This window comes from Rhamphochromis sp. 'chilingali' (genome assembly GCF_963969265.1).
Source record: "Rhamphochromis sp. 'chilingali' genome assembly, chromosome: 22".
Lineage (NCBI taxonomy): Eukaryota > Metazoa > Chordata > Actinopteri > Cichliformes > Cichlidae > Rhamphochromis > Rhamphochromis sp. 'chilingali'.
Genome location: NC_137950.1, coordinates 19,714,613 through 19,733,905, shown reverse-complemented (window position 1 = coordinate 19,733,905; position 19,293 = coordinate 19,714,613). Strand labels below are relative to the sequence as shown.

At 37.5% G+C, this 19,293-nt stretch overlaps 1 protein-coding gene across 1 annotated transcript in view; it reads left to right on the top strand.

The window, feature by feature from the left end:
* The window catches only part of adamts14 (ADAM metallopeptidase with thrombospondin type 1 motif, 14), a 58,235-nt gene that overhangs the window by 7,943 nt on the left and 30,999 nt on the right, over positions 1 to 19,293 (top strand). The window contains exons 3-4 of the mRNA XM_080872880.1: positions 7,509 to 7,665; positions 11,563 to 11,759. Coding sequence (XP_080729006.1) covers positions 7,509 to 7,665; positions 11,563 to 11,759 — 354 coding nt within the window. The remainder of the gene's footprint in view (positions 1 to 7,508; positions 7,666 to 11,562; positions 11,760 to 19,293) is intronic.

Below are 19,293 nucleotides of genomic sequence, written 5' to 3'. Positions count from 1 at the left end.
TGAATCTGGCTCCTGCTAGACGGCAACAGCTGTGCGCTCCAGAAGAGCATGAGCTATTGTTGCGAAGCGATGAGTGATGGCTATGATGATACTGTGTCCTGCTCATGTGTTGGGAATTAGCGAAGATGATGGGCTGATTGTATTACATGTGTGATAGTGACACGAGTGCCAGATAACCGCGGGAGGAAAAGCGCTATTTCTGTGTCCATCAGTTAAAAAGAGGGTGAGCCACCCGGCAACAGTCAGTGAGTTGGGAGTTGGCTTACTTGTGTGTGTGTGTATGTTTGTGTGGTGGGTTGGGGATGGTAGGTGTGGTGGTGGTGGGGTTCGGGTGTTTTCCATCCACTGAGAATGGAAAAATGCTTGCATAAATTGTTCTATTCATGAATCTTTGCAGGGACTCTGTTCTGAGCTTTTCCCACTCCAGTATTCCAGGATTCTCTGGCGTTCCAGTACTTTGCTGGCACTGAGGTAAAGTCACTAAATTAAGAGCTCCATCAGTGGAAGCCCAACATCTCAGCCAATAACGTGATTTATTTCCACTCACTCTAATCCTTATTTGTAGCAGCTGTGTTATGTCTGCATAAACAGGTGCTCATTCAAACACACACTGGGATCCAGGACACACACAGTTACGTTTACCGCTGCTGCTACTTCTTTGTGTACCAATTTTACCTTGATGCTTATTTCTACAACTGTTCCTTCTACAAAGTTTATTCTTCTAATTCTTGAAGAAGCTGTTATTGCTACTTACCTCTCCTTCTACTCCCATTAAGAATATTTAAAATACTAATAAAAGAAGTATATTAATAGATTATGTAAATTTTTAAGGAGATTCAAATGAGTTTGCTTCTAAAATCAGCCTGTTTTTCCTTAAGTGATCTATTCCTACATTATTGTGCATGCATGTAAATATAGAGCATGTAGACTTATGGCGATTATACCCCTAATTTTCTTCATAGTTATCTTCTTGATCACATGGTATGCGTGCCCTTTCTGGCTCAGCACAGTGAAATGTGAAAGTTGATATATAAGGAATCATGTAGTAATCCCCAGCTCCCACAACCTGTCTTATACGATTATTTCAAACCCTCGACTCTGCTGAGTCCAGCATTGCTGAGCCACGATTTAGTTGCTGGCTTACTGATCATCCCGGTTTTGCCACAAAAGCTTTTATCCAGCGTCACTGACATGGCTGTTGCTGCCAGTATATTATGAATATTGAGTCAGAAGTCCCATCTCTTCTATCCATCAACAACGCTGAGGTTATGCATCTCGCTTTGGCCTGTTCATGAAATGAACCGCCTGACCTCACGATAAAAAGAGGACTTAACTTGCCCTCAGAGACTGGGGGCAAGGATTGTAAAACCAAAATTATATAAACATTCTCTAATTACAGGTTAAGCTACAGGAATGATAGCTGGATTTTGATTTCCTTACACGTTGCAGCACAAGCATCGGCAGCCCTTGGCACTTGCTCCATTTTTAGATTGCGTTTTCCTTTCATGGACATGCCTCCATCAGATTATCTAAGTAGATAAGATTGCTGTGAATGATCCCAGAAGCATGTTGTGACACTGCCTTTGTGTGCAGCATGCATGTCTCTATTCATATGTAATGCACTAACTGAAAAACAGCCCGGGCTGTAATTTCTCTAAGTGAGGCCCAATTTTCTCTGAGGATTGTAGGGGACATGTCTCACTCGCTGGACCGGGATCCTGTTTTTGCTTATCTCTCTTTCAGTGGTTGGAACCAAAGTTCAATAAGGCGGAAGATAATTAGCATTAAATATATTAGATTATTTATTAATACACAGCCGTAACTCATTAAGACAGAAACATATATGAGTTGTGTGACCAAAGTATCTTTTCCAGTGCTATGCATTTAGTTATTAGTGTAGTCAACTAGATTTTCAATGAGAGTTTCTCTGCAACTCTGCAGCAAAAAGTCATTTTTCACTTTGACTGCTTGTTGTTGAAGACAGACTGAAATTATTGCAGTATCTGCTGATACTGTTGATAGCTGTAGAAATGTCCCACGGATGACTTTTTGATAAGAAAAAAAGTTTATTTTTATTTTGAAAGCACGATTGTTATGCTTATTTTTAGCTTCAAAAATTGGTTCCTGGACTCTACTGATATAGATTGACCATCACTCAGTAAAACACATGTGTCTTTATATCAGAGATGCATGTGAAAACCACGAATACCAAACAGGCACACAGGCAATGCAGGCAAAGTTGTCATGTTAAAATCAAGTTTTTGGGAGTTTGCTTGTGGTTGTTAATAATATTGAACTTTTTTACTTCACTGTGTGCACTCACAGTTTTTAAACCAAGCAAATTATCCGTAGAATCACACATTTGCTGTTAAACAAGACCATCTTCCAGGAGTGGAGTTTTTTCACCTGTACTAACTGAGCAGGTGACTCACCAAAAACAGTTACTAAGAAATTACATACAGTAAATATCCATCTTCAAATTTGCTCTAACCAATGTGTGGAATTTAGAGCACTGGTGAGCTTAAGGGTCAGCAATATTTACCTGTTTCGTGTGGTCTCTGTGACACAGCTGAATGTCTCAAGTTCAGAGTGTTTTTCATTACTTAGGCAGGCATAGCAAGCCAAACCGCACACTGAGGTCAATGCACACTTATTCATGTGGAACAGGCTTTTAAACCACTGTATCTCTTGACATAGAAAAGCTGTGTTTGTGTTTTGTTTATTAGTGTCGCTGCTAAGTATACTTCTTCATTCAAGTCACGAGAAAATAACTTTTTAGAAAAGTTCAGAAATAAATGAAAAAGGAAGTATTATATTAGCGGCACAGTTGATAAACTGCTCTTTAAATGACAACTGTAGCTCATAGATGTTGTAACAAAACTTATGTCATTGCCTAGATCCGCCTTGACCATAGATTTTACAAATGTTTATGTCTGGTGTGTCTCTGTAGGCAGGTCCAGATGCTGCTTCTCTCTCTCCGAACAGACCTGACTTCACTTTTTACCCGCTGCTGAAATAAGAGACCACAGAGGAAGTACTGGAGCATGTCTTACTTGGCATTTCCTGGTCAGGGGCTGCAGAGATTCTTTCACTCCTCTTTGGCTTAACTGTCACATGTCCACCCTTAGAGTCATGGCTTTTGTATCATCTGTCTTAAGTGACTTTGTTTCTTCCTGTTTTTTTGTAGGCACACTGCTCTATTTACAGCTCTGTATTTAGATTTCTTTTTACAGCTGTAAATACACACATTCTTGCCAAAGTCTTGTTGGTGTGCCTTCTTCAGAAGGATAATGATAGGCTGGGTAGCTTTATTCTCTTCGTTAAGGGCAGAATTATGAAAAATACAGCGTGCTCACACACACACACACACACACACACACACACACACACACACACACACACACACACACACACACACACACACAGAGGGAGTACAGGCTTAATAAAAATCAGACAGAAGCAAAGTGTCAACTTCATATTTGCTTTTCTTTGCTACCAAAAGACACAGCTGTGACCGTGGTTCAGGGGTTTGGGAAGCACATCTGTAACCGGAAGGTCGCCGGTTCGATCCCCGGGCTCTCTGTCCTGGTCGTTGTCTCCTTGGGTAAGACTGCTTACTGGTGTTGGCCAGAGGGGCCGATGTAGCGATATGGCAGCCTCGCTTCTGTCAGTCTGCCCCAGGCCAGATGAATCTGGTTCAGAATGGGGGGGGTATATATACAAATAAATGGGTAGGAGAGAAAATGGAGCTAAACTCACCTTTTAAAGGAAAAGTATTACAGCAATTCTACAAAGGAGGCGTTCCAGTTGCTTTTATTCAGTACCGTGTCCCATTAGTGTGTGACTCAGTCAAATAAACTGTCTCAGTTAAAAGCAAAGCCTGTGAAGTGTCCTGTAAAACAAGCAAATATCTCTTAGGTCCTGAGCACCAAAATGATTGCACACTCAGTATAGACCCTGAATTAATTTTGCATAGGATCTTGGGTGACGTGATCCATGCACATCTGTAAGTAACAAGATGTGAATGCATGCAGAATGCGAATGTTTGGTGATTGCTTATACCTATAGTATGGTCTCGATTACCTACTGCACTGATGAACTTCTCCTCTGTTTTGATGTTGAATAACAGCATCTGAGAACTGTCACTTTTCTGCTATTCATTTTACAGCGATGTGAAAAAAGATTTTACAAGACTTTATGCAGCCCTGTGAAAACTTAAGTACAATGTTAGGCAGGTAAGTAGCAACCAAGAGCTGCTAATCAAATGCAATTCATTAACTGATGATCAGTAAGTGTGGCTGTCTCTTTAAAAGCCAAAGTTTTGGTAGTCTGCTAGTCTGGAGCATCAAGGGGTGTGTTTACACAGTGCCACAATCGTTCCAGGACTGGATGCTCTAAAAATTTCACCTCAAGGCCAGATTGTTCAATAGTCTGAGAAGTAACACATGAAATTAGTCTGAATAAGAAATTAGCAAACGAATAGGACATGCAGACATCGTCAGAGTTAGAAATAATAATTTCAATGGAAATGACGAATGTGTTCTTCAAACCTTGCCCAGCCTGGCTAATCTTTCACCCAATGCTTCCTTGATAATCTTCCACAAAATGGATTGGCTGGGTGGAATCTCCCTCTGTAATATATGGTCAAGCTGGTCGCACAATAACTTTACCACCTCCACAGCACACTTAGCTGCCTCCACCATGCTTGACTGATAGTGTTAAGTACTTCTTACATGTTACGTCATTCATTTGTTCTTCTCTTTGATACGAAGACGTTACGAAGAACTTGAACTCAATCGTCCGGAACACCTTCTTCCACTCTTCCACTGTCCAATGTCTGCGCTCTTTTGCTCATCTGAGATTTGGCTTTTTCTTGACATTTCTACCATGAAGTCCAGCATCCTGAAGTTGCAGCTGTCAGTTGACAACCTGTGAGGCATCTTGGTCTTAAATGACACACTCAGATTTTTGTCTTCTTACACAGTTGTGTATTAGGGCCAATTACTCTTTTGTTTTTGTCTTTGTTAGATCCAGTTTGTTCTGCTCTCTGAAGGGGGTAGTTAACAGCATGGTAAGAGAATTAAAGTGTCCTCGCAGTTTCTCACATTGAATAGCCTTCCTTTCTAAGCCCAACAATAGGCTGATAGGTTTATAAAAAAATGTTCTTTCTTTCTGGCCATTTTTAGCCTGTAAACAAGCAAACAACGGCTTATCCTTCCAACACTAATCTAACCGTAAAGAAAGCAATACTTCCTTTTTTTTGCTCCCTTATTACTTTAACAGTTTTCAGCTGTGCAACACAATTGCAAAATTGTTTTCTATTAATCAATGAGCCTTGTTAAATAATTAACTTGGATTAGGACCCATACCCCTCTCGTCCTAAGACAGCTGGGATAGGCTCCACCCCCCCTCTCGGAAAAGAACAGATGGATGGATGGATGGATCCATATCAGGAGATTGATATGGAAGTATCACAGTTGTTGATAATATACAAAAATGCAGATCACTCTTAAAAAAAATCACCTGATTAATTTTAATTATTTGTGAAATGGATCAAATTCTTTGTGAATTGCATTTTGTTTTTCTTTGGGAAAAAAAAAGAAATTTGCTAATGATATCAAAATATTTGACTGCCGGTGTACATCTCAGACTCAACAGGCCAAGCATGTTAAATTTCAAATTTCCTAACAATAGGAAAAGACAGAACAAGTACGGCTTGTTTGGAAGGGTTGCCAGGAGAAAGACTCCTCTGTTAAACAACATGGCAGCAATGATGCGTCTGAACACACCACGAGACTTCTAGAACCAAATAAAGGACAGATGAGTGGAGATATTTGGCCACAGTGCACAGCAAATACCTCATACTAGCTGTCAGGATGACAGTCGTTTTGCACATTGTATGGAATTGTGTGAAAACTCATTCTTTCCCCCACGACTGCATCTATACAAATCTACAAACACTACTTTCCACTGATTTTCAGGTCTTTTACTGTTTCGATTCATTCCAGGCAGGTGTGTTTAAACTGCGCTAAAAGCTCAGAATTTGCATTTGAGCTTTGAATGTTTAAAGTTTAATGTTCATTTAGCAACTAAAGAGACAAATGAAAGCCTAGGACAGTGCCACATATTGGTAGTCACAAATACATTAATTGCCACTATGTAATTTTTCAGAATTTTCCTTTGTTTTTTGTTTCGGTTTGGTTTTAGAGTTTGCGCTGTCTAGTTTCATTCTGTTTATGTGTCGGTTGTTCTTGGCCAAAGCATAGTTTTTGCAGGTTTCATTAAAGGTTTCCATAGAAAAATCCTCTGTCCTCAACACTTGTCTTTTGGGAAGTGACAGTATACACTATTGAAGGTTTGCTACTGCTCATGAAATCATAAAATGAAATCAATCACAGAAACATTATTAAATAAAGGTTTAAAAACCTATCAGATGGTATTTTGTTATAATGAACCAACCAATATTCCCAAGAAATGCACCTTAACAAGGTAGCCAGTATGGAAACACAAACTATAGTTAAAAGACACCTTTGATTCTGTTTTCTTACTTTTATCATGACCGACAGAAGTGATGCATTCACTCTGCATATGTACTGAGTTGCAATAGGTATACAACAAACAGAAACCTGAAGTAGAAACAAAAACCTGTCTTGAATTCCTTGTTGTCTACTTGCAAATTAAGCTCCTTTATTCCCTTCTCAGAGTCACATCCAGATACTATTATGCTAATAGAGAGAAATGCTATGTTTTTTGTTTGTTTTAAACATAATATTTCCAGTACAGCAACAGACCTACTCTAGTTATACAAATAAATATCAGGTTTGCTTACCCACTGAATCAAATATTTTTTTTCCCACTTTTCCACACAAAGAAATCCACTTTCGAAGAGACAAACACGACTGTTTTTCCAAACCTATAATTCAGTGCTGCTAAAATAAATGGTGAGTGTTGATTAAAGAGGATGATAAGTCAATATTTCCATGCTGGTGTGGACAAAGTTACTGCTCTACTATTCTTGTTGGTCTATACTTACCTTTGAATGTAAACAGCAAGGTCAGAGTTCCTCTCAGTGGGTAGCTGATGATTGGATATTGGTATTTTCTAATGCAAGCAGAACACACAAAAAAATCCAGGTTGAGACAGTTGAGTATATCACAAAGCAAACTGTAAACTTTACCACAGGCTTCGAATTCTGTGAGCGTCCCAGACTGGCATCAACGCTTGTAAGAGTATCCAGCTGAAAGGATTTCTATAAACTCTTTGAAAAACTTAAAGCAGATGGAAATATAACACTGACATCACCACTCATCATTTAACACAGGGTGAAAGAAGACTGACATTCAATGAATCTTAAAGGGCCCCAAATTATGTCTACCTGCGTCATTCTGCTTATTGAGCACTTTACTAAATCTTCCAATTGATCAGGCACTCCATAATTACTGGCTCCAGTGGAAGAATTGTACTTTCAAGGAGGAGTGGTACATTCATTTTGAGCTCTCTTTTTCCAGGCAGGCCTGATCCGGACTGATAATGGGGAGTTTTTCATTGAACCCCTTGAGAAAGGCCAACAGGATGTGGAAGTGAAGGGGCGTGTCCATGTGGTCTACCGCAGATCAGCCATAAAGCAGGAGACAGGCCAGCGAAGGGAAGACCTGCACAATGAAGGTAGGCAAGGAGGGGGAGTGTGACGTAAGTGGAAACAAAAAAACCCCCAAACCTATATGTAGGTTTGAGTGCAACAACTGTGTGCTCCGGCCAAGTAAGGACATATGAGTAAGTGCAGAACTGAATACATCATTGTATACCAGGAGCAGCAAAATTGATGTCCTGAAGGTTGGCGCATTAGTCACAGAATGGACAGAATAACAGAGGATAATGAAAGTACCTACGTCATACATAATTATAATTATAAAGAGCAAAAAACCAACATATTTTGACCTATTTATTACATGAACTTTTAATCATTTTAGTTTCTATTCATTATTGTATCTATTGTATCTGTGTAGTAATATATTATGAAACTCACTGACTGTTATTTACTGTTAGTGAACATTATTAACGTTATTGTCCACTGACTGAAACTAAATTTGATTTTCTTAGTGTGCTACAGTGTAGTAATGGTATGTAACTGCCCAATAAATTAAGTTTTTCTTTCAATTAGATTCACTCTGTGGTAATTTGGTGATAAATGGTGATAAATTGTGAAAATCACTAATTTGTTGCTGTCAACACAGTGAAATTCACATAAACTGCTTCACTTTATCTTGCGCCTCCATACAGACCTATCAGCAGAGGCAGTGCTCAATACACCAGCTGGTAAAACGAGGAAAGCTGGGGTTTGGTGGTATTATTAGGGACTGGGGAATTTAAGAAAGCTAGAGTGGGAAGTGACCTTTCCTTTGCAGCCAAATGATTCAATTTCATCATGAATTCCTTCTCTATTCCTTTCTTCCTGAAAAATAGCTTCAGCATCTGGTGGGAGACTCTTACTAACCTCACAAATTTTCTGTAGCTATAAGCCTCTATGGTTTACTTTTAATCTGTTGCTCTCTAGTGCATATGTTCTTTGTAACAACTGTCAAGTCACAAATTTACAGTCCCAATCCTCTCTTTTTTAAATGCCATTGTGAATTTCACTGTAGATGCATTCTCATATAAAGTAGCATATCTGTCATTGATGTTGATTTCCATACTATCACATACATAAAATAATCATATGATCAGAGTCAAAATTAACTTAAACCAAAATTAAAATATATGCTTTTTTATTTGATGTCTGTATTCATTCTGTAATCTGTATTTTAACACACACTGGAAAAAAAATTGTAATATAAAAGTATTTTACTGTGTATTTTACAGCTTTGTACTGTTTTTCTAGGATATCACTAAATTTACATAAATAGACTGTGGTTTTACATTTCAAATGTAAAATAACATAAAATCACTGTAAATGTAATAAAACATAATTTTCTTGTTTTTTAAATATATTTGTCTGTACATATGCATATTTAGATTGTTAAAATACATTCACAAATGTATCATAATTTCACAAATATTTGTCCGTTATTTGAAAGATTGAACTGTTAAATTCAAATGTAATACTATTGAAAAATATATAAAAAATGATTCTTATAAACTTTTTTTTTTAACATCAAATAATGTTATTTAGGGCGATCGTGGCTCAAGAGTTGGCAGTTCGTCTTGTAATCGGAAGGTTGCCGGTTCGAGCCCCGGCTCGGACAGTCTCGGTCATTGTGTCCTTGGGCAAGACACTTCACCTACCGCCTATCTACTGGTGTTGGCCAGAGGGGCCAATGGCGCGATATGGCAGCCTCGCTTCTGTCAGTCTGTCCCAGGGCAGCTGTGGCTACAACTGTAGCTGCCTCCACCAGTGTGTGAATGTGAGAGTGAATGAATAGTGGAAATGTAAAGCACTTTGAGGGCCCCGAAAAGCGCTATATAAATTCAATCCATTATTATTATTATTATTTAAACCAACTGTTAACTGTATAACTGTATATTTCTGTACATTTAAGTATTATTATTCATGTTGCCACATTCATTGACCTTGTTTAAAGGTAATTTCATTGTTTAATCACATTAAAATGTTCCTAATTTAATGTTTAAAAGCAGTTGAAAAAGGCAAAATCCCATGTAAAATTAGGGCAACAAACTGTATTGTCATTACTGAAAATAACCGGATTTTTTTGAGAACTTTATTTTCTGTTATTTTCCAGTATTATTTTGGCGCCCAAGCTGCCGGAATATTACTGGTTTTTTTAGGATCTTTTTTTTACAGTGCATATAAAAAAAGGCAACAGAGGTTCTGGTCCAAATCCACTTCTTTTGCTCTATCTATCTATTTATATATATATATGCATTAAACCCACACACAGGCATAACACTGGAAAACAATGGGAGGATAAGTGGACACTGTGACAAAGGAAAGACAGCAGTATTTATACACACACACAGACACATGATCATGACATAAAAAGCTGTCTCTAAGCTCACACTAAAAGTACTTTTTTTTTTTTTTTTTTTTTTTACTTCTGACAGGGGGGCTCATTTTACCTCTCTCAGGTACAATTTTTAGAGAAATTCCCATCATTACTCTGCCTCCTGATGTAGCTTCCTGTTCAAGGCTATCAATAGCTCTCATGGGGAAAAAGGCTCTATGAGATTCCTATTTTAGTTTCAAAATAGAGTCTTATTTCTGATCATTTCCTGCCTAGTAGCAGATTTAATTTCTTAGTGAAAACAATCAAAACACACTAGGTTTTACAACTAGCCAATAGGTGTATAAAGGTGTAACCAACTCCTAGCAGTAGTAAATTGAAGTGCAAAAAAATAAAAGGTCTGTTAAATGCTATCTTATTGCCGTCTACCTTTCAATTTAATTCAATTATTTTAATTCAAGTTAATCAGCTACATCTGGTGGAAATGAATTATCATGCTTGATGCATCTATTGTTAATTTATTTAATTCTTTATCTTAAATTTAGAATAAATTGTGTCTCCAAGAGATTTGCCTGGAGACAGCTGTTAAAATAGGCCTTGCAGAGCAGCATACTGATTGTTTGTCATATGCATTGTTCTCCTATGAATACCTTTCCTGCTATGTTAAATTATATGCAATGTCTGCATTTGCACCTGAAAGGCTTGAGATATCACCAGTTAAGGTGTGAAATTACAAAATGTGGACTCTTGCAAAATAATCAAATTGATATTTTGAAAGACCTTGCTATGATTTTACGTGGTCAAATTTTTCAACATAGTGTTTGTTTGATTTTCGGTGTAGCTATCATGCTTTAAAAGCCTGTATATGTTTGTGAAATCTGACAAAATGATAAGACATGATTAATGTTTACAAAAGATCTGCCGATGAAAATAATTCATGCATATAGAAATATCTGAAATATTTGTGCAGCTTTGGCATTTTTGGCAGCTTCAGCACCGGAACATTTCCTCTGAATATTATCTTTGTGTTCATTGCCTCTGTGGTGGTGAAATCCATGTTCACATTGTTTATGTTTACCAATTAGTATTACAGTTCTAACAATGTCAGCCACAGAAAGATATCATCCTGTACACACACACTCATTTTCGTATCTTAGTGAGGACATCTAATTTACATAATGCTTTCCCGCTTGTGTTATCCATCAAAAATGAATGCCTAATCCTAATCATAACCTAATTGTAACCCTGGCACTAAAACCACATTTTGAGTCTCAAAAATACCATATATACTGGTGGGGATGAGCGTTTTGTCAAGTGACTGTTGGTCCCCACAAGTTTAGTGCCAATCACAAAGATGTCTTAACATGCACACCCACACACACACACACATACACACGCACCTATCTATCTATGAGATGCGAATGATCAACAGTTTAAACTACAGATGTGCTAGAAAAATGTAGAGCCCTTACCCCTGTCAATAATCCCAAAGGACTCCATCTGATCATCGCTTAGAGTCAAAGAAAAGCATTTGCTTTATGTCACTTTGACACCATCTGTTCATTGGCTTTCATTAACTGCTCATCCTTGTCATATTTTGCAGTGGCAGACATTGGGATTGCAGACCTCCCCAAAGCTCTGGATCTTGTTGAACATAAACTTTCTGAGTCTGAGCGCAAGAGGAGGCATGCGAAGAAAGATGACTACAACATTGAGGTGCTGCTGGCTGTTGATGACTCGGTGGTCCGTTTCCACGGCAAGGAGCATGTCCAGAATTACGTTCTCACACTCATGAACATAGTAAGTGTTATTATAAAGAATTTTAAGGCTGCAGCATTGACTAATATGCATAACATTTGGACTGAGAATTCCATAAAATTCTATTCAGATTCATATTTATGAATCAAAATACATATCAATAATTTGTGAAAAGTATAGTTTAATTTTACACTTTAAACTGAGACAAAAATTGTAATAAAATTTACAGTTACAGTTGTAAAACAAACACTGTACTGTACAGACCACTGTAGTAAGAAATTTGGCAGATTGTTATTTTAAATCTGTAGTCATTAATATTTCATAGCGTAGATGTTTGGGAACCATGTACATGCATGGAAAGCGTATGGGAAGAGTAGCAGCAGGATCCCAAATACAGAGGACAAATAAATCAAGAATACTGACTAGTAAAGAGAATGATTAAATAAGACAGCATGAAAAGGTGGAACTGGGTTGGAGGTAGGTTCCAAACCAGCTTGCTGGGGCAGAAACACAGATGTTCTGAGCTGATATACCGAGATTGGGTTTAAGCTTGACTTCTTGGCCTGCGCTGGAACACAGAGTGTCTATGTGTTATGTCATTTGTAACTAATTTGTAAGGATACTGTTGTTGGCTAGGTCTAGTGCAGTCACTCAGACAATATAAACAACAAAATAACATTAAGAACCTTAAAATAAATTATAGTTTTGCCATTTTTGTTCAAAAATGATTCCAAAACAGATAAAAAAAAAAAAAAGCCAAATAGCCATATAAAGAGGCATAGTTGTTAAAAGCATGACAATAGAAATATCAAATTTCTTGAGATTAAATTATGCTAAGTCTGCAATAATTTCCCCATGTCCTCTTTGATATCAGAACTTGCCACACTGTTCCCCATCACCCCCACTCTCTTGCTGTTCATGGATTACTAATAAGAAAAGAGGAGGGAGGGAGAAACTCTCAGCTCATTCATTATGGGTTCCACCAGCTCCTACCACCATAATCTACTTATTGGGCCCAAATCCCTCAAGTCAGATTTTCACAGGGTGCTGGTTTCACTCTGTAACAGTTACCATTTGGACCCTGCATGGTGGTCTGATTAGCTGTGCTAGACCAATTAGAAAGTTGACTGGGAGCTGTACAGGGCAGTCATGGAAACCAGCGCCAGACGTCCACTCATACTGCCAAACTCTGCTTACATGGAATGATGTGTTTATTTAATTAGGATATTATATTCACATTCTGTTCCCAAATGTCTTCTTCAGAAAGAAATGCTTGACTTTTAATGACCTTAGGTGATTATACTGTGAAGTGGCTGCAAATGCACTCTGTAATTCCCTCTGTAATTATCAGTCCTTGGTGTCTAGTACTCTCTGATTAGCACTTAAGGGTATTTCACATCACAGACAGGAGTAGTGAAATTGAGGAAGTCCTTAAAGCTAAAATTGACTGAACCTCAAACTGAAATCAAGTCAAGGTCTTAAATGTAGTATCCATATACTCCATCTCCCACTGAGTAAAATTTGATGAGAGAAATGTGCAAGAAAACAGCAGTTTAAACAAACGAAGGTCAAAACTCTTTGGTTCCAATGGTAAGCCACAAGCTTGCTGTGTCTGAAAGAGCTCACTAAAATCCCTCTGAATCCCTGGTCCATGGCTGCAGAATGTGTAGTACCACCTGGAGAAACTCTCCCTAAGGGATTGATTACTGGACATCCTGTCTGCACAAAGCCAAGTTTGACTGCTGAGGTGCCTGCTACACAATGGCCGGGTTGTTTAACCATGAACCAGGTTTTGTCCATGTTGATGTGATGCTATACACAAGCCAGGGACACCTAGTGCATTTAACCAACAGCTGCTACTCTCATTTTTGGCCATAAGAGTCCTGTCAGTCCTCTTTGTGCTCCTCATGGCTTTGTAATTATCCCCGTGGCAGAAAAAAACCCTTTTGCATAGATATGAGTAAAACGATATATATAAATGAAAACCATCTTTGGTGTTTACAAATGTCATAACTTCATGCCAGTACTTTAATAAGTCCTCAGTTTGATCTACTATAAACACACATACAGTACAATATATAGGTCAGTACAGACCAGTCTCAGTTCTGTTGTAATGAATCCAAGAGAATTTGGGGTCATTCAGGGGTTCTTTACTGCATTTATTGACCTGCATGCACTTCTGTGAATAGAATATTTGCTTAAATTCTTGGGTGTAACCCTGTGTCCCTGAACAAATTTGGACTTGGAGGATATCCTTTCTGTGTTGACGGAGCTTTTGTTGTGCATGGTCATAATTTTTACCTGCTCAAAGCTTACTGACACATACTTGTTGGGTTTTTTTTTTCTTAGCAAAGGAGTGGCACTCTGTTGTTCTGTTTGCAGTATCTGGAAAGTGGAAAGTTCTACTTGTAGTGTGGACATCAGTGCTCATGGTAATTAAGACACTCTAAAGCTGAATGTAGAAAGGAAACTTCTCCATAAAAAACACAAAAAAAAGCTGATGCTTTGGCAGTGAAAGCTTTTATCAGTTCTTTTTCATCTAATTGCTTCCTACGTTTCCTGTTCATCCTGTGTTGGGTAGCTGGTTCTTGTAGCTTTCTATGCTCATATACTGTTCTATTTTAGAGGGTTGCTGCTGTTGCATCAGTTAAATCGTTGGACTTCACCTCAGGGCTCTTGCAAGCTTCAGTGTCCAGTGAAACCAATCATTGATGACCTTTTGTCGATCAGTGCTGTATGACATTAGGAGGTAGGAACAGGGTAAGGCATTGTTAGTAAATATGGCAAATGGACTGCAAATTATATGACACTTTTCTAATTAAGAAAATAAAGAATTAACACAATTCTCATTCATTTGTTAGTTACCTTTAATTTGACAATATCTTTAAAATCTTGGGTTTCAATGTGTTTTAGCTACTACACTGATTGCACAATTTTAGGCATATTTAAAGAAAAGCATCCAGAAACAAACCCACTGAACTGATAAAATGTTACTGTATGGTGATGTGGGCAATGGAAAAAGCTGAAATTCATTTTTAGAGAGTAAAGGCCAAATGGAGAAGTAAAATTTGTCCTTATACTTCTGCCAAAGGCTCACATGTGCTTTTGAAGATAAATTAAATGAGTTGCGGTGGTCAGTGTGATGCTACAAATATTTAACTTGGAATAAAAATACTTTCCCAGAAATCCAATTTCTTCCTGGAAATGTTAAGCTACAGCTTGTTGTTATCTTGGGTTAACAAAGAAAATAAATTAAATGCTTAAGGATATCTTACAGTATCTTCAATACATTGTGGATTGGATTACTCTGCATCTTAAAGTATGATGTACCACAGTGCATTACGCCTTTTTTTAGGTCCTTGTCCACCATGGAGCAAGACTCCACTCCACCAATCATTTATTAAAAGTATAAATTTGCAACAAGTTTCTTGAACTTGTTCATGTGAAGTTTGCATGTTTTTTGCATTTATCTGGGTACTTCCTCCAGAATCTCTCATAATGTTTCTAAATTGATTCTACATTGGATGTACACTGGATATAGGTCTGAATGTGAGTATTTGTCTGTATGTGTTAGCCCTATGATAGACTGGCAGCATGTCCCAATCTTTTGTTCCGTGTCAGCTGGAATCTGCTTGTTAAGTAATGACGTATCAACACTGCTTGCCAGTGCGAGCTCCAACTGATACAATGCATTACAACAAGTTAAGGCTGTGGCTTTTTAACGTGTTGTAATGCATTGTGTCTGGTGTTATTTAATACAAATAACCCTCTAAAATAATCAGTGGTCATTGCTGGCCTTGTTGGCTTTTTATTTGCACTATTTTTAAGCTCTTTAAAGCTTTTTAAAACCTTATGTAACTACAAGTCATGGCCTCACGGTTTGCCAGACACCAAATATCTCAGTGCTTCAGAAAAGAATCACTGTGAACTAAGTAAGAGTCAGTGTGGCCATAGGGTCATGAATAGGATTGGTTAGCATAGGATCAGGTGATCTCTTGACTGAATTTTGGTCCTTTTTCAAAGACTGTTCTCTGCCACATGATTGCATTTCTCTGACCCTCAGAACTGTAAGTATTCTTATTTTAGGTATTCCTCAGTCAGCTTTAAATAGAAACTAACAAGCTAACTTCCTGCTAACATCTAACTCTCCTAAACTTCATAAATCCGCTTTTTTCACAGATGCCTGAATGTCAGACTTTATTGTAACCCCTGGAAGAGAGGCCACACTGAACATTTTCTTGGAGATGAAAGAATTTGAGCCATTTTTAACTCTCAGTGATGCCGCAGTGTTTGTTTGAGTTTGGGAACCAAAGAGGAGTCTGGACCCAGAAATGACTAATGACGTCAGACTTAAGAGGTGGATAGCTCTAGACTCTCCATGACCCTGAACTGGATAAGCTAAAAAAGTACATGGGTTGAACTGTTCCAGACCATGTGAGGTAATACAAAGGAAAGGCATTTCAATGCTTCCTTTATTACCTTCTTTACGGTACACAGGCCCATCCTTTATAAAGGTAAAGCAAATAATGCCACCTCATAATCCACAATGACGCACTATTCATGCCAAAACTTGTAGATAAATTTGGGAACTTCAATGACAGGCTGTTAAATCCACTGCTGAACTATTATTATTATGCTGCGGTGACGAAATCTGCTTCTCATGAAGTTGTGTTATGGGAAGGAGTCAACAAGGCCATATCTAGAAATGTATACATAAATCTCTCTCAATTAATTCAGTTTGCATTAGTTATTTACAGATGGATGTAAAAAAAAAAAAAAAAAACTTTTTTCAGGTATCTGTACTTTAACCTTTTATTTTACTTTTCTGACAAATTTTTACTTCCTAAAATTTAACACAAATGTACTTTTACTTGTTTTCTTAATAAATTAATTTTTTAGCTTTAAAAGTACAGGTGCTAATGAGTTGTGGTCACGCTACTTTAGCTTCTATAGTTAATGCAACAGAAGAGCAGCAGGCACAAAAGCAGTGAAGTGGCAGGTAATCTCAAATGCAACATTTCTAATAGCTCGACAAATATCAGCAAATAGACAAAGTTTTTCTGTGCAGTATGTCACACAGTGTGTCTGTTAGCTAACAGTTCAGCTGCTGGATTTCTAAGGGAGAGGAAAGAACTCAGAGACAGAGAAAAATGTATAAAAGTCAGGAAGGACACAAGTAGAAGAAGAGAGATTATTTTTAAAGGTAAGGACTTCTCAGTCATATGATAAACTGGACGTTTTAAAGCATACATGCAATCTCATCATTCAGTTGTATATGAAGTTAGGTTTTTTAAATATTGTGAATTATCCTGCACAACCAATTGAAATAGAACATTTTTCAGTTATGCAAAGGTTGCATAAACAACCTGAAAGCAACACTGGTTAGTTTGCAGTACTGTGAAGTTTACAGTGGTGCATTGTTTTGGACCGGTGGAGCAGCTGTGATGTTCATGGTCAATGTTAGAGGAACAGACATCAAATTAAATTTAAGCCAATGATGTGGATTAGATTCCGTCACTTAATTCCACCTTTATACTATTTTTATATTGTCCAGGTATTGGAAATCAGCTAATGTATTATAGCTTATTGTAACATCTGCTTACATCTGGTTGAATTCAGTTGGCTGAATCTAAGAGCAACAATACAGATGAGCTCATCTGTGCTGTTACCCAACTACTACGTTGGCAGATATAGACATATTTTTTAAGTTCTCTTGTGTGTTTCTATGCATTCTACATAACAGGTGTTCAAGATAATCTGATAATTACAATTTGAGTTTTAGTTAAATTGTTTCCATTTCTTTGTATTTATATTATTCCATTATGATATTAATATGACATAAAGTTCAATTTGCTTTTTCAATTTTACTTGAATAAACAAGGTTAATCAGTACTTCAACACACACAAGTACAAATCTGTACTTCTACTTATCCAATGAATGTGTGTACTTTTGCCACCTCTTGCTATGTCCATTGCTGTATTGCCAGGCTTTAGAGTTATCATATATAAAAGCAGAAGATAGACTGGGTTAATATGAGCAGGCAGGATGACAAACTAATGACATTATCACAAGCATTTCATTTTACTGTATAGACTATATTTCTTCCAATTTAAAATTACAGCCTTGGTAATGAATTGGTATTTTTCATGCTTCTGTTTTCACAGGCTCTTTTTCGCATGACTTGCATTAAACAACAAAGTTAAAAACATGCTGGATGAAGTAGCTTGTCCATCTCTGTGACACTGTCTTTTCAACATAGTAGACCCAGATCAATAACGTATCCAATCACATTTTTACGGAACCTGGTGTAAGTGGATTCTCTGCGTGCCACACTTCTTTATAAATTCTGTTTTGCACCTTTCCTTGACCCTGTCGCATTTTCTATTCAGATCGAGGAATAGCGATTAGGAAAAGTTTTTAGGAGATAACTTTTTTGGTTTATTGGACTACAGCAGAGGTAGGTAGATGGGGGACAGGTGAGGTGGGTGTGGCAGACTAGGGACTCAGAAGAGAATGGAAGTCTGAGGACATCTGGTGGGGGGATGGGGAGATACAGTGAAGCATGGACAGTAAACAGGGCTCAGAGTAAATCACTGATCAAGCCAATTAATACTTTCAGCTTTTAACTTTTAGTAAACCTATTAGACTATTTTGTATTGATGTTTTGGTACTCTCTAAAAAAACAAGATGTTCTTTAATTTAAGTGCCTCTGTCAGTGCGCCCCAGGGTGGCTGTGGCTACAATGTAGCTTGCCATCACCAGTGTATGAATGTGTGTGTGAATGGGTGGATGACTGGACGTGTAAAGTAAATACTGCTGTATTAAGTGAAAGAAATTTGAGAGGAAGACTCTTTGGGTTTAAATGATAAGAATTTCATGTGTAAATACAGAAATTTTTTGGGTAGCTCACTGCTCACTGTGTAATTATAAAACAAAAAGTTCTATTAATTTACAGAAAATCTGAAATTTCTATAGCAGTGAAAAAGCTATTTCATTGTTCATCTATTAGTACACTGGTGTGGTAATTCTGGATGTCTTCATTAGGAAAAGCTATAAAACTATGAAAATGAAGACACGTATTGTTAAGTTCTTAAGCCTTATATCTTATGCCTAGCTGTTGGAGATCATGCTAAACCTCGAATTTCCAGTTGACACTTTAAACAAACAGTTGATAAAAACAAAAGAGAAAATAGTCTCATTCAAGCCCACACAGCGCCTTGATTCTCAAGTGCAAATGACACCATCAGGGGCTATAATAACAATAATAATAATACATTTTATTTGAGGGCGCCTTTCAGAAACCCAAGGTCACCTTACAAAAAACACAATTAATAAAAGGAACAATAGTCATAAAATACATAAAATAAGTTAAAATTACAAAACAGAGCGTGACAACAGATAAAATCAGCATTAAAGCGAATAAGCCAGTTTAAACAGATGTGTTTTGAGCTGTGTCTTAAATACAGAGAGGGAGTCAATATACTTACACTCAGTGTTATTACAGTGGTGTGACAACCACATGCTGCACTCATATAATTACTATTAGTGGCCTACAGTAAGGCAGTTAAAGTGTGG